The sequence below is a fragment of the Bos indicus genome, chromosome 4, assembly GCF_029378745.1.
Source record: "Bos indicus isolate NIAB-ARS_2022 breed Sahiwal x Tharparkar chromosome 4, NIAB-ARS_B.indTharparkar_mat_pri_1.0, whole genome shotgun sequence".
In the NCBI taxonomy this organism is placed as follows: Eukaryota; Metazoa; Chordata; class Mammalia; order Artiodactyla; family Bovidae; genus Bos; species Bos indicus.
This window is the reverse complement of record NC_091763.1, coordinates 99,782,622-99,796,819: the sequence shown is the minus strand read 5'-3', so window position 1 is coordinate 99,796,819 and position 14,198 is coordinate 99,782,622. Positions and strand designations below refer to the sequence as shown.

The 14,198-nt window shown below is 38.1% G+C and overlaps 1 protein-coding gene across 2 annotated transcripts in view; it reads right to left on the bottom strand.

Annotated features, from left to right (window-relative positions):
* Positions 1-14,198, bottom strand: part of NUP205 (nucleoporin 205) — an 80,232-nt gene that overhangs the window by 33,914 nt on the left and 32,120 nt on the right. For both annotated transcript variants that reach the window (XR_011566319.1, XM_019959142.2), the window contains exons 16-23: positions 11,495-11,594; positions 10,919-11,056; positions 9,616-9,805; positions 8,522-8,642; positions 6,231-6,312; positions 5,804-5,968; positions 5,349-5,473; positions 2,738-2,852 (exon numbers count right to left, since the gene is read on the bottom strand). Coding sequence is in view for 1 of the 2 variants with exons in the window: in XM_019959142.2 (XP_019814701.2) it covers positions 2,738-2,852; positions 5,349-5,473; positions 5,804-5,968; positions 6,231-6,312; positions 8,522-8,642; positions 9,616-9,805; positions 10,919-11,056; positions 11,495-11,594 (1,036 nt within the window). In the remaining variant the exon portion in view is untranslated. The remainder of the gene's footprint in view (positions 1-2,737; positions 2,853-5,348; positions 5,474-5,803; positions 5,969-6,230; positions 6,313-8,521; positions 8,643-9,615; positions 9,806-10,918; positions 11,057-11,494; positions 11,595-14,198) is intronic.

Here is a 14,198-nt window from a genome sequence, read left to right as displayed (position 1 = left end):
GGCAGTTAAAACATCAGGTTTCTCAAGCACAAATTACAAAAACAACACAAGGGAACACAGAAGCAAAGTAATAAAATGAGGACAGAATTCCACAAATTCTAAAACTGCTACCCCAGTTTAGTTCAGTTGCTCAGTCGAGTACAACTCTTTGCGACCCCATGGCCTGGCAGCACGCCAGGCCTCCCTGTCCCTCACCAACTCCAGGAATTTACCCAAACTCATGTCCATTGAGTTGGTGATGCCATCCAACTATCTCATCCTCTACCGTCCCCTTCTCTTCCCACCTTCAGTCTTTCCCAGCATCAGGGTTTTTTCCAATGAGTCAGTTCTTCATATCAGGTGGCCAAAGCATTGGAGCTTCAGCTTCAGCATCAGTCATTCCAATGAATATTCAGGACTAATTTCCTTTAGTATGGACTGGCTGAATCTCCTTACAGTCCAAGGGATTTTCAAGAGTCTTCTCCAACACCACAGTTCAAAAGCATCAATTCTTCGGCACTCAGCTTTCTTTATAGTCCAACTCTCACATCCATACATGACCACTGGAAAAACCATAGCTTTGACTAGATGGACCTTTGTTGGCAAAGCAATGTCTCTGCTTTTTAGTATGCTGTCTAGGTTGGTCATAACTTTTCTTCCAAGGAATAAAAGCCTTTTAATTTCATGGCTGCAGTCACCATCTGCAGTGATTGTGGAGCCCAAAAAAATAAAGTCACCCACTGTTTCCACATCTATTTGCCATGAAGTGATGGGACCGGATGCCATTATCTTAGTTTTCTGAATGTTGAGTCTTAAGCCAACTCTCCTCTTTCACTTTCATCAAAAGGCTCCTTAGTTGTTCTTTGCTTTCTGCCATAAAGGAGGTGTCATCTGCATATCTGAGGTTACCAGTATTTCTCCCAGCAATCTTGATTCCAGCTTGTGCTTCATCCAGCCCAGCATTCCACATGATGTACTCTGCATATAAGTTAAATAAGCAGGGTGACAGTATACAGCCTTGATGTACCCCTTTCCCGATTTGGAACTAGTCTGTTGTTCCATGTCCAGTTCTAACTGTTGCTTCCTGACCTGTATATAGGTTTCTCAGGAGGCAGGTCAGAAAGTCTGGTATTCCCATATCTTTCAGAATTTTCCACAGGTTTTTGTACTCCACACAGTCAAAGGCTTTGGCATAGTCAATAAAGCAGCAGCAGGTGTTTTTCTGGAACTCTCTTGCTTTTTCCAAGCAAGAGAAATTTGATCTCTGGTTCTTCTGCCTTTTCTAAAACCAGCTTGAACATCTGGGAGTTCATGGTTCACATATTGCTGAAGCCTGGCTTGGAGAATTTTGAGCATTACTTTACTAGCATGTGAGATGAGTGCAATTGTGTGGTAGTTTGAGCATTCTTTGGCATTGCCTTTCTTTGGGATTGGAATGAAAACTGACCTTTTCCAGTCCTGTGGCCACTGCCGAGTTTTCCAAATTTGCTAGCATATTGAGTGCAGCACTTTCATAGCATCATCTTTTAGGATTTGAAATAGCTCAACTGGAATTCCATCACCTCCACTAGCTTTGTTTGTAGTGATGCTTCCTAAGGCCCACTTGACTTCGCATTTCAGGATCTGGCTCTAGGTGAGTGATCACACCATCGTTATTATCTGGGTTGTGAAGATCTTTTTTGTATAATTCTTCTGTGTATTCTTGTTACCTCTTCTTAATATCTACTGCTTCTGTTAGGTCCATACCATTTCTGTCCTTTATTGAGCCCATCTTTGCATGAAGTGTTCCCTTGGTATCTCTAATTTTCTTGAAGAGATCTCTAGTCTTTCCCATTCTATTGTTTTCCTCTATTTCTTTGCATTGATCACTGAGGAAGGCTTTCTTATCTCTCCTTGCTATTCTTTGGAACTCTGCATTCAAATGGGTATATCTTTCCTTTTCTCCTTTGCCTTTAGCTTATCTTCTTTTATCAGCTATTTGTGAGGCCTCCTTGGACAACCATTTTGCCTTTTTGCAGTTCTTTTTCTTGGGGATGGTCTTGATCCCCTCTTCCTGTACAATGTCACGAACCTCAGTACATAGTTCTTCAGGCACTCTATCAGATCTAGTCCCTTAAATCGATTCCTTACTTCCACTGTATAATCGCAAGGGACTTGATTTAGGTCATATCTGAGTGGTCTAGTGGTTTTCCCTACTTTCTTCAAGTTAAGTCTGAATTTGGCAATAAGGAGTTCATGATCTGAGCCACAGTCAGCTCCCGGTCTTGTTCTTGCTTAGTATATAGAGCTTCTCCACCTTTGGCTGCAAAGAATATAACTGATCTGATTTCGGTATTGACCATCTGCTGATGTCCATGTGTAGTCTTCTCTTGTGTTGTTGGAAGAGGGTGTTGACCAGTGTGTTCTCTTGGCAAAACTCTATTAGCCTTTGCCCTGCTTCATTCTGTACTCCAAATTTGCCTGTTACTTCAGGTATTTCTTGACTTCCTACTTTTGCATTCCAGTCCCCTATAATGAAAAGGACATCTTTTTTGGGTGTTAGTTCTAGAAGGTCTTGTAGGTCTTCTTAGAACTGTTCAACTTCAGCTTCTTCAGCATTACTGGCCGGGGCATAGATTTGGACTAACTTCTTTAGCATTACTGGTTTAGGCATGGACTTGGACTTGTCTAAATGCTACCCCAAAATGTTATAAAATTAAAATCACTCAACACAGACTTTACACATTTGTTTTAATAGTAAGGGAGAAAAATGTCCTACCTTTGTTAGAAAATGGCAAATGCTGCAATTGAGAAAATAAGAAGTCCTGGCTGGTTCTCAAGTACCTCATAGTAGGACCAGACGTATCAGAGCATGCACATAACTGGTAAATCACCTACAGAATTACAGTAACATAAGAAAATCCCCAAATCAACTTTTTATATTACAGATTTTAATAAAAAGGTTGAACTTAAATCTACTAAGTGGAAACTAAGAACCATAAACAACTAAAGCAAAAAGGATAAACACATGTATATATAAAACAAAAACAGAGTAACAAGCAGTTCTTAGCACACTAACTCAAAATATACTGAAATACAACTGGAGAATGCTAACAATATTCTTAGAGGACTAATCTTAAAATCACCCTAAATATATTAACATATATACATGTATTTAAATAGTAAGTTTTAGTATTTTAACTATTATTAGCAGCAAATTACTCAGAAGTAACTTCTAAAAACCAAGGTTATATATTAATTAGTTGATACAATTGTTGGGATCTAAGAATCCCTTGTGGGAATTTAATCCTATGTATCTCCAAAGAGCAATGGTTCAGTATTCACCAATTCAGTGTTCTCTGTGACTTTATAAAATTAGTAACAACTGAATGTAAATTCAATACAGATCTAGAAACACAGTCTTAAGAAAAATACAAAACAACAAAGCATAACTAAAGACATCGAGTAAAGCAGAGCAAAAAAACTGGTAACAACCTAAGTGTAATTTATATTGTAGCACATAGAAAGTTTTTCCCCTCCCTCGGTGGGAGGGAAGGACACAAAATTGTAAATATATATTTAATATATACAAGGAAAAGACAGGAAGGGAACACAAGGTAAAGCTTAAATACTTGCAAACATATGCTTGTCTTTCAAACAGCCTTGATATTATATTGTTTTTGACACTATAAATACTGAACTTCTCAAAACAAAAGTTATTCATATTAGACGTTAAGAAGATACAAGAACAGATGCTCCAAGATATGGGGGAGGTAATACTGCTCGAGGGAGAATGACAAAGAAAGTGAATTCCAAAAGCGTGACAAACCACTCTCCAGGGGTTTGCCTGACACCCTTCCTAGTTTCCAGGACCAAGTAGGAAAACTCTCCACTGGTCAAGAGAAGACAGCAAAGACACAAGGCTCAGTGTCCGCTCTTCACTCAGACGGCCTTGTGCTGCTGGATGATAAGTGTGTCAGTAAGGCCCAGAGTGTTTCCCTTTCACATAATTACATTTATTCGTAAACAAGCTCTTCTTAGTGCTTTAATTTTTTTTCTGAAACACAGTGAAGTATAAACCTAGAGGTAAAGGATGCCTCTTTGGTTAACAACAGAGCAGTGCTTCTTGTTAAAAATGCAGATTCTGACCCAGAAGGGCTAGAGTGGGGCCTGAAATTCTGCACTTAACAAGCTCCCAGGAGGTGATGCTGCTGATGCTGTTCCACATTTTGAGTCACAGAACATATGTATTAAACTGGCAATCTGTTGGTTTAGACGTGATTTGTTTGGCCGGTACAGTGTTTAGGAAAGTAGAGGATCTGACAAGCCAGGGTCTGCATTCCAACAGGGTAAAGATGAGCAGGGGCTGAGGAACAGGGTAGACAGTCTCCAGTCTGCTGGATTCTCCTCTCCCCCGGCCCCTCACCCCACCTATTTGTCTTAAATCTGGTTTTATTCACTTCTTACACCTGCCTAACTCCTTTAACCCAGATGATTAACCTTATCAATTGCTTCTACCTAAGTACATCAAAATCAGTAACACTGTGCTAAAATACACATCAAGTTTGTTCCCTCATTAAGGGATTCACAGGAAGACCGAGCTGTAGTACTGAGAAGTGAAGTTTGGAGAGCCAGAGGATAGAAGAAGACAGTAAAGAATAACAAAAAGAAAAATAGAAGAATAACAAAAATCTCCAGGTTACTAGAAGTTAATGACACATTTCTTACCATGAAAATGAGAATCAGGGTGTCACTTAAAATGAAAAATTAGTTGTATCTTATAAAGCCTAGTTCTTAAAATACTTATAATGTGAAGAAAACAAGAAATAAAAGAATAAAACACAAGTAAAACAAACAGTTCTCAATAAAGTTTAACTTACATTAATTTGACTATCTATCTACCACCTTACATCCAGCTATATGTATAATGCTCATGGTTCTTAAAAAGTACTTTCACTTACATTCTTGCCTTCTCATTGAAGTCTCACAATAGCCCATTTCACAAATTTAAAAACTAAGAGAAGTTTCATGGCAGACCCAAGGTGACTTAGCTAGTTAAGGGGCAGAGACAGGAACCAGAGGTTTCTGACCCTAATCCACTTACTCTCTCCACCAAAAACAAACAACTTGAAACACAGCATCCTTGGAAAATTTCTGTATCAACTGGTCTAAATCCATCCCTTATTTTTCAAGAGATCAACATACAGGATCTTGTAGATCTATAAGATCTTGAGTTTGTGCTTTATGGATTTTACCCATAAATGAAAGACTGGTCAAATCACTAGATGAACTCATTTCAACTCAGTCCTACTGTGGTACTTGCATATCTGTGATGGATTCGAGCATAAGCTTCTGCTCATAGGTGCTACAAAGTCCAGCCCTCTGTATACCTGGTAACACAGCTCAGCGAGTTGAGGGGATTCCTTCACGGCCAGTGGGCCTGTTCTCCCTTCAGTTCCCTTCTCCAAGATGTTCAAGATGGCGTGAAGGCAGGTCCGAGGGCAACCTAACACTCCTGCATGAAACCAAAAGAAAATTCAGCTTCTCTTTTCAAATTTTGGCATTAAAAACCTTAGAATACATTTATAAAACTTAAAGTTTTGTACACATACACTCTACTGTAAATATCGTTTCAAATACTGATACAGAAAATTTATTAAATACTAATTTTCCAAGGCTTAATTTATCTAGACTTCATCTAAATCCCAAAAAAATCAACCTGTCACATAATTTTTCATACATTATTTCTTTCAGTGAATTATCCCACGAGCTCAAATTCAATACATAACCATTTAGCAACAAATATGAAAAAAAAAATAAATGGCTATATGTCTTGTGGCGATACCTGGGTCTTGCAGGTTTGTGGTACTGACAGGTTTCTTTAATTCAAAGCCCAACAGGTAGAGAGCGAGATTGGGTGGATTGCGTTCCAGAGACGTAATGAGAAGATTCAAGATGTGGATTCTTGTTTCATGACGGATTCCAGCTAATTTCTTTTCAAGTTCTGAGCCTAGACGTGGAAATAACACAGCAATAAAAAGTTACCAAGGGTCAAACTGAAAAATATAAAACTTGTATCTCAAACCTCAGATGTTTTCTTTAGCTTTAGTTTACTTGATTAGCTATTACATTAAGTTCAGATTTAAGAGGTTTCCCAAAAGTCTATTTACTGTTATGCTAGCAAATTCTCAAAATTACCTATGTCACCACTAGACATTCAACAGTTTTTTTATTTACATAAAATAAAAAATACACGTTAATCTAAGACATACCCTCTTCTAGACGTACAAATTCTTCTGTATCTTCACTATCCAAACACTCTACAAAACCAGCCATCAGCTTCTGACTTACACTCTGAAATCATATAAGGATTTTAAAATGACAAGTTATTAAAAGGTTCTAAGTATTAGAGAAACTATAATATGATATATAATTATAAATGCTTGGCTATAAAGACAAAAGGCAAATCTGCTCCAAGGAAAGTATTAGGTTTTAGCTACATTTTTAATTAATATAAAACTCAGTTCCTTAACTGAGTGCCATTTAGCTTGCTATAGAAATACGTAAAGAGGACTTCACTGGTAGAGCAGTGGGTAAGAATCTGTCTGCCAGTGCAGGGGACACAGGTTCGATTCCTGGCCCGGGAAGATCCCAAATGCCATGGAGCAACTGAGCCTGTGTGCCACAGCTACTGAACCCACGCTCGAAGGCCCATGAGTGGCAACTACCAGAGCCTGCACACCACAACTCCTGAGCCCACGTGCTGCAACCACTGAAGCCTGTGCACCCAGAGCTAGCGCTCAAGAGAAGCCAGCGCAATGGAAGCCTGTGCATCACAACGAAGAGCAGCCCCTCCTCTCCACAACTAGAGAAAGCCACACAAAGCAGAGCAACCCAGCAAAGCCAGAAGTAAATAAAGACAAGTAATTTAAGAAACAAAAACTTTTAAAGTTTATGGCTTTTAAAACTTGCTTCATTAATTTTCTTTCCCAAAGAATCAAACTAGTTTTTACAAACAATAACATTAAATTGCTATTTCATAACCTCTTCATTATATACTCTATGCTATTGATCTTAACTAAAATATAAAATAAAATTCTCATTTTTTCTCTTTAGAAATGTATTACTTACACCAGTTTTATATTTTTGGGCTGAGAGATTAGATACTACTCTCTTTCCTTTAAGAACTCTATGTATGTGTGTGTGTGTGTGTGTGTGTACACACTAAGTCATGTCCAACTCTTTGCAACCTCATAGACTATAGCCCTCCAGGCTTCTCTGTCCATGGGATTCTCCCCAGGGATTGAACCCGTGTCTCCTGCTTGGCAGGCATATTCTTTACCACTGAGCTACGTGGGAAGCCCTTAAAAACTCTAGCAGGATACTAAAACTGGTAATAATTCAAACTCGAACACCAATGAACTGAAAATCTGCATCCAAAGTCTTCTAATTAATTATGTGGCTTCATGAACTTCATCCAAAAACCAGATTAGACATCTAAAATTTACTATAAATAGTGGTTCTCAACCTGGGTGGTACTGCCCCTCTAAAAGGCCCTTAGAATTATATGAGAGCATTTTGAGTCTTCAGGACCAGGGACTGCTACTCAAAGACAGTGGCAGGGGACCAGGGATGCTAAAAGTCCTGCAATTTGAGAGACAGTTACGCTCAAAATGAAGATATGTCCCATCCAAAACGCCAAAAGAGTCCCTGTTTCAAAATACCAAAACCCAATAGTATTCGTCAACTAGCTAGAGCAGTAATTTCCAGCATAAAATACACAAGGGGAGGAATGTCTATAAAGAGAAAGAAAAATAACAGATTCTCCAATTATAGCTATTCAGTGAATAGAAAGAGAACTAGACTAAAAGAGGAAAACATCTAAAACACTCTACAGTGTATCAAATGAAGTGACACAACTGTGGGTCACCAAAAAGCCACAGAGGCTTCCCTGGTAGCTCAGTGGTAATGAATCTGACTGCCAATGCAGGAGACACAGGTTCCACCCCTGTGGAGTGGGAGATCCCCTGGAGAAAGAAATGGCAACTCACTCCAGTATTCTCGCCTGGGAAATCCCATGTACCAGGAGTCAGGCATGCTACAGTCCACAGGGTCACAAAGACTTGGACATGAGTTAGCAACTAACCAACGGCAAACAACAACAAAAAAACCACCACAAAAGCAGACAACTCACAGCAGTGAAATCAAAACTGCAGAGGCTCACTCAGCACAGAGGCAACTGAGGAAGAGTGAAACAAAGGATGCAAAAAACACACAGAAGGCGCACTTACAAACCTCACCCGCCCTTTAACGTGCTTGTGGAAGCACATTAAACGGTCTCCTTAGGCCATACAGTTACATACTATAATAAGTATACATATTAAGAGTATCCCTGGGAATGGTATTATTGTCAAACACAAATCATAGCCCAGTACATGGTAGGCTTTCATCCATCATATACAAATATACTTACTCTCAGAATTTTCCCACATACAAGAATAAGATGTATTCTGGATGTACCAAAAAAATAATAAGAAAAGCAATAACAAAATCAGTTAGTTACCTGGTCATGTGTGAAATCTCCAACCAATTTTATTTGAATATTGGAATTGCAAGAGATACAGCAGAGGATCTTGGCACTTTCAAAAGCCAATTCTGGATTAGTATTGCCATGATACAGGTATCTTTAAAACAAGAAAACATTTGAGGATCAATGTGATGAAATTTTTGCTTCTTACTATACTCAATACAGAACATTCACAACCAGGGCTCTCCTACCCATACTGCACTTTTGCTAAGTTAGACAAAGGTTTCCCCTTCTATCAATAACTAGATGTAACCTGTTATGGGGGCTTCACCAGTGGCTCAGTGGTAAAGAATCTGCCTGCAATGCAGGAAACACAGGAGACTTGGGTTCAATCCCTGGGTTGGGAAGAACCCCTGGAAGAGGGCATGGCAACCCACTCCAGTATTCTTGCCTGGAAAATCCCACGGACAGAGAAGCCTCGCGGGCTACAGTTCAGAGTCGCAAGGGTCAGACAAGACTGAAGTGACTGAGCAACCTTGTTATGGGTTGAATGGTGTTTCCCCAAAATTCACATGTTGATAGCCAAACCCAGAATGATCTTATTTAGAAAGAGTCTTTGAAGATATAATTAACCAAGTAAAGATGAGACCATTAGGGAGAGCCCTAATTCAATGACTGATAGCCTTATAAAAAAGGGAAAAGTAGACACAGCCACACACACAAGGAGAATGCCATGATGTAAAGCTGAAGGCAGAGACTGGGATGATGTGTCCATCATTTACTGAACACTAAGCACTGCCAGCAAACGACGAGAGGCTCAAACACACACAATGAAAAGTTTGCTCCCCAGCCCTATATTCCCCAAACATCCAACTTCCCTACAGGAGACAATATTAAGATTTCGTCATTTTATACTTTGAAATATTTAGGGCACAAAATAAATTAGAAAGAAGAAAAAGAAATTACAAGGTTCAGAGTCATTAAAATCAGAGTCGCAGAAGAAGACAATAATAAAATGAGACCAAAAAAATGCTTAAGTGATGCCTTACAGATCTGATCAGATTTGGACATCAAAGTTAGAATGCCATCTGATTCACGTCGTCATTTCTCTACCTACACAAGGAACTCACCTGGCAATGTTCACCACATTATCTGCCTTCTTGGTTCTGGGATTGATTCCCTGTAATAGCTGTTCTAAAGGAGAGACGATCAGAGCCAGCTGACTCTCTCTCAGCAGATCCATGAAGAGGTTTTCCTTCTGCAGAGTAAGATTGAGAAGTGCAAGGCAATGCTGCACTGCTTTCTCCAGGTGCTTCTTTCCTACAGAGCAAAATCAAAGTTAGAGAGTTCTACACGAATCTCAGAAACTCAGAATCAATTCTCAGGAAAACAAGAAAAAGGGGAAGTTCCAGATTCAAAAAGTCCTCAAGTCTTCAAACCTTTAGCAGTTAACTTCACAGAACTGCTCACTCAGACAAGTCACTGTAACTGTTGTGACTCAGATTAGTTTAATGCAATGGCTTCTCAGTAATTTTTCCTGCATTCTTTCCCTAATTATTTAGAACAGAGTTCTCAGATGGGAGTGAGTCTGGCCCCAGAGGACATCTGGCAATATCTGGAGACTTTTGATTGTCACAGCAAGGGATGCAGTACAGGCCTCTAGTGGGTAGAGGTCTACAACACACAGGACAGCCTCCACACTAAAGAATTATTCTGCCAAAAATGCCAGTGGTGCTGAGGCTGAGAAGCTGATTTAGAATAATACATAACCACCGTGGAAAATGTGGAAAACAAAGAGGCAGAAAATATGAACAAGGGCTACATAGAGTGCCACCATTCACACTTAAAACTCATGGGCTCTGGAGTCAAATTACCTAAGTTCAAATCATAGCCTTGACCCTGGAGAAAGAAGAGAAACCCCTTCATGCATCGATTTCCTTATTCATTAAATGGAAATAATATCATCTACCACACAGGCCTTTCATACAGATTAAATATATTAATACATGTAATGAGCTTTTAAAATTGCCAAGTGCATAGTAAGCACTTAATAAATAATAATAACTTATAGTAATAGTAAATGAAATTTATTGAACACCACATACCACACACTATAGTAAATGCTTTTACAAATACAATGGAGAAAACAAAACAAAAAGTACTTTAAATTTAGAGATGTTACAGTTTTAAGAGAGAACTATGATTACCTACCAAAGACCCTGCAATAAGACAGTTATAATGAGAGTCTCTGTATTTCAGTCTGCTCTCACTTTTAATTTACTTTCATGATATGACTCACTAAAACAACATGTAGATACAGAGGAAATCTTATGGTGAAAAGAAGTTCAGAGGTCATCTACTTCAAAGCTTCAATTTACACATGACAAAAACAGCAAAACTGTTTTCAAGCTATGGCGACATTCAGGCACATACCAGGGAAAGGAGCATAGGTATCAAGCTGTTTAACACCTTCCTCCAGTAAACTAAGGGCAAGCTCCAACATGGGTGACTCATTCAGAAGGTGATACATCAGACTAAATCCCGGCGGCTTATAGGCTATTATTTCTTCTCCTAAATAGAACATAACATAGTCCAAGAGATGGTGAATTAGTATTCTTGTCACATCCTTTTTATGAAACATGAGATTCGTAAATTAAATAATATCTAAACAAATGAAGCAAGCTTCAACTTAGAGACAGTGACCCAAACTATATACAATGGTTATTTCCACAAGGGCTGATCTGCACATAGTAGTTGGTTCACATGGTACACTGATATGTAACTCATTAATCTGTAGGCAATGTTCTTACTCTTTCATTCGGTGAAATTTTACTTTATTTTCTCTTGCTTAGAACAATCAAAATGACTAAAACAATGTAACAAAACACATAAAATTATAATTTAGTTTATAACCAGAAGTAATTTACATCTTATGCATAGTAACTTATAAATTATAAATAGGTTTATAGACAGCTGACACTTTGTTTGAAAGTGACAGAATTAAACTACCTTGTAGTTCCACAAACTGATCCACAAAATCTTCAAGTTGAGGTTCATAATCTCTGAGCAATTTATAAAACACCTCCAGAACAACCTCAGCAACTTCCCACTACAGAAAGACACAAATATTTCAGTAACAATAACAGTTCAAGGTGATAGACTGGGTAACTTTTTCATCCCTCTCACTTTCCTCCAGAAAATGTGTGAAGCCCCTTTTCTACTTTCTTGAAGCAATATAGAAAGCCCAATTCATTCTGCTTTGTTTTGCTAAAGGACAGTGGACTGGTTAGTTTTTCAAGGTAAAACAGGTATAAAAAAATTAGTAAAAGAAACATTTCTACAGCAGATATTTGAGCTTTGATAACAAATCTAAAGCACCCAATATCTATCCATATAGGGTTCCATTTATAAATTAAAATGTATAAATTTAGTTCATAAATCTACCTCAATCTATAATGAAAAACCATCACGTTTGAACACTTCTCCAAAAGCGTCAAACATTCAGTTTCTCTAAGGATCTCAGCTGGACAGGATCTGAGAAAACATCTCATCAACTCTTATTCTGCAGGTGAAGTAAGGGAAGCTCAGAGCACTGAATGATTTCCCGAGACCAGAAAGCTTGGCAGCCAACATGCTGGAGGTCCAGCCCCGCACTTCTAATTCCCAGAGCAGTGTTCACAGCTCTAGCCAAAGTTAAGAATCACTGGTAGGCTTCCTCCAAATGACCTCATCTTTACCTCTTTGTTTAAAATGTTTTTAAAAGCTATGTAACACTAAGGAAAAATATTTATGCCAAAGGGAAAATATACTGTACAGACATAACTGTACAGACAGTAAAATTAAACTGTTTAAAAATATCTACTACATAAAATTTTAATAAGGCTGAGTCTAGTAACTGTAGACAGTGGTTTTTAAAATTATTACTTTAGTCATTATTTCCACTGCATATGATTTTATCAAAGCAGATTTTTAAAACTAGGACTATGACAATCTTAATTTTAAATTATTTTAATTACTCATTTTTCTCTATTTTCTAAGTTTTCCAAAATCATTTAAATAAAAAAATGTTTATCACCACATGATAATGGACTTTAGGATTACTAAATATATATGCTGCCTCAAACACTGTTTATATTTATTTCTCTCAATCCAAAGCACTGTTTTTGTGACAAGCTAGTGTTCTAAAATACAACAACATAAATTAAACCTAAAAAAGACTTTCTAGTGAAATAAATTCAAAAAATTGAGGGAAATTTTCTTAGGGTAATATGTTAGGAAATCATTGGTAGCTGGAAGAGAAGCAGTGCTAGAAATATAAAAATGCATGGGTGAAAAATACTAAGCACAGAAAATGAGTGGCTTACTAAAGCTCTAAATCCTTAGGTCATACTGACCTTTTTAAGAAAAAGCAAGTAAGATATTTAAAAGAAATGCCAAGAAGTATCAGAACATTTTGTTGAAGAGACTGCAATTGTTAGCATCCATTATCCATCTTAAATGACTTTTATTAATAAGGCATGACTGCTACTAATGCTTTCATCCAATAAGGAAATACATGTTAATGCTGCCTTTAGTGAAGAAGGCAAAGGCACCCCACTCCAGTACTCTTGCCTGGCGGATCCCATGGACGGAGGAGCCTGATGGGCTGCAGTCCATGGGGTCACTAAGAGTCGGACACGACTGAGCGACTTCACTTTCACTTTTCACTTTCATGCATTGGAGAAGGAAATGGCAACCCACTCCAGTGTTCTTGCCTGGAGAATCCCAAGGACGGGGGAGCCTGGTGGGCTGCCGTCTATGGGGTCGCACAGAGTCGGACTGAAGCAACTTAGCAGCAGCAGCAGCAGCAGCAGGCCTTTAGTAAAACATATACCCCTGTTGGTATTGATTTTTAGCCACATGAGAAGCAAAACTTATAAAGCAACTGACAAAAAATAAACTTCAGCTATCTGGGACTAAATATTAGAAACTAACTATGTCCAATAATATGGCAATGAAAAATAAGCTATACGAGATACAAGTAATGATTATGCAGTCATTAAAAAGACTCTTCTCAAAGAATCTTTAATAGCATGAAAAAAATCCTCAAATACTATGTTTAGTGGCCAAAAAGGGATATAAGCTAATATCACTAAATGTTTCAATTTAAGTAGATATGCAAAGGAAAAAGAATAAAAGCAGTTATCCCTTCCTTTGGTAACAAGATTATGGGTGATGTAATTTCTTCACAAATTTTTCTGTATTTTCCTAATTTCCCAAAGTAGCATGAACTAAATTATTTTATAATCATTAATACAACAAACAAACCCAACAGGTTCAAAAACGGCAAACTATAAAAACAAACTAGAAATGTCCCTGTAAGGTATTCTGTCCGCGAGGGTATTCTGTGAACCAATAAACAGTATTATAGACTAAAGTGAATTACGTCAGAACCTGAAAGGGTCTCTTACACAGCTTAGTGGTTATGAGCTTAGATCTGGAATCGGAGTCCTAGGTTCAAATCCTGGTCCTGGACCTTAGGCAAGTTCCTTAACCTTGCTAAGCCTCCATCTGTAAAATGGGAATATTAATAGTACCTGCCTCTCAATACTATTATAATTACATAAGATGATATATACAAAAGCTCAGTTGTGAGTGTACTACGAGACCAAATATGAGCATAAATGTCAGTGTTCCCTCGGCCTCTCTCCAAGGCTTATATATCTAATGAACC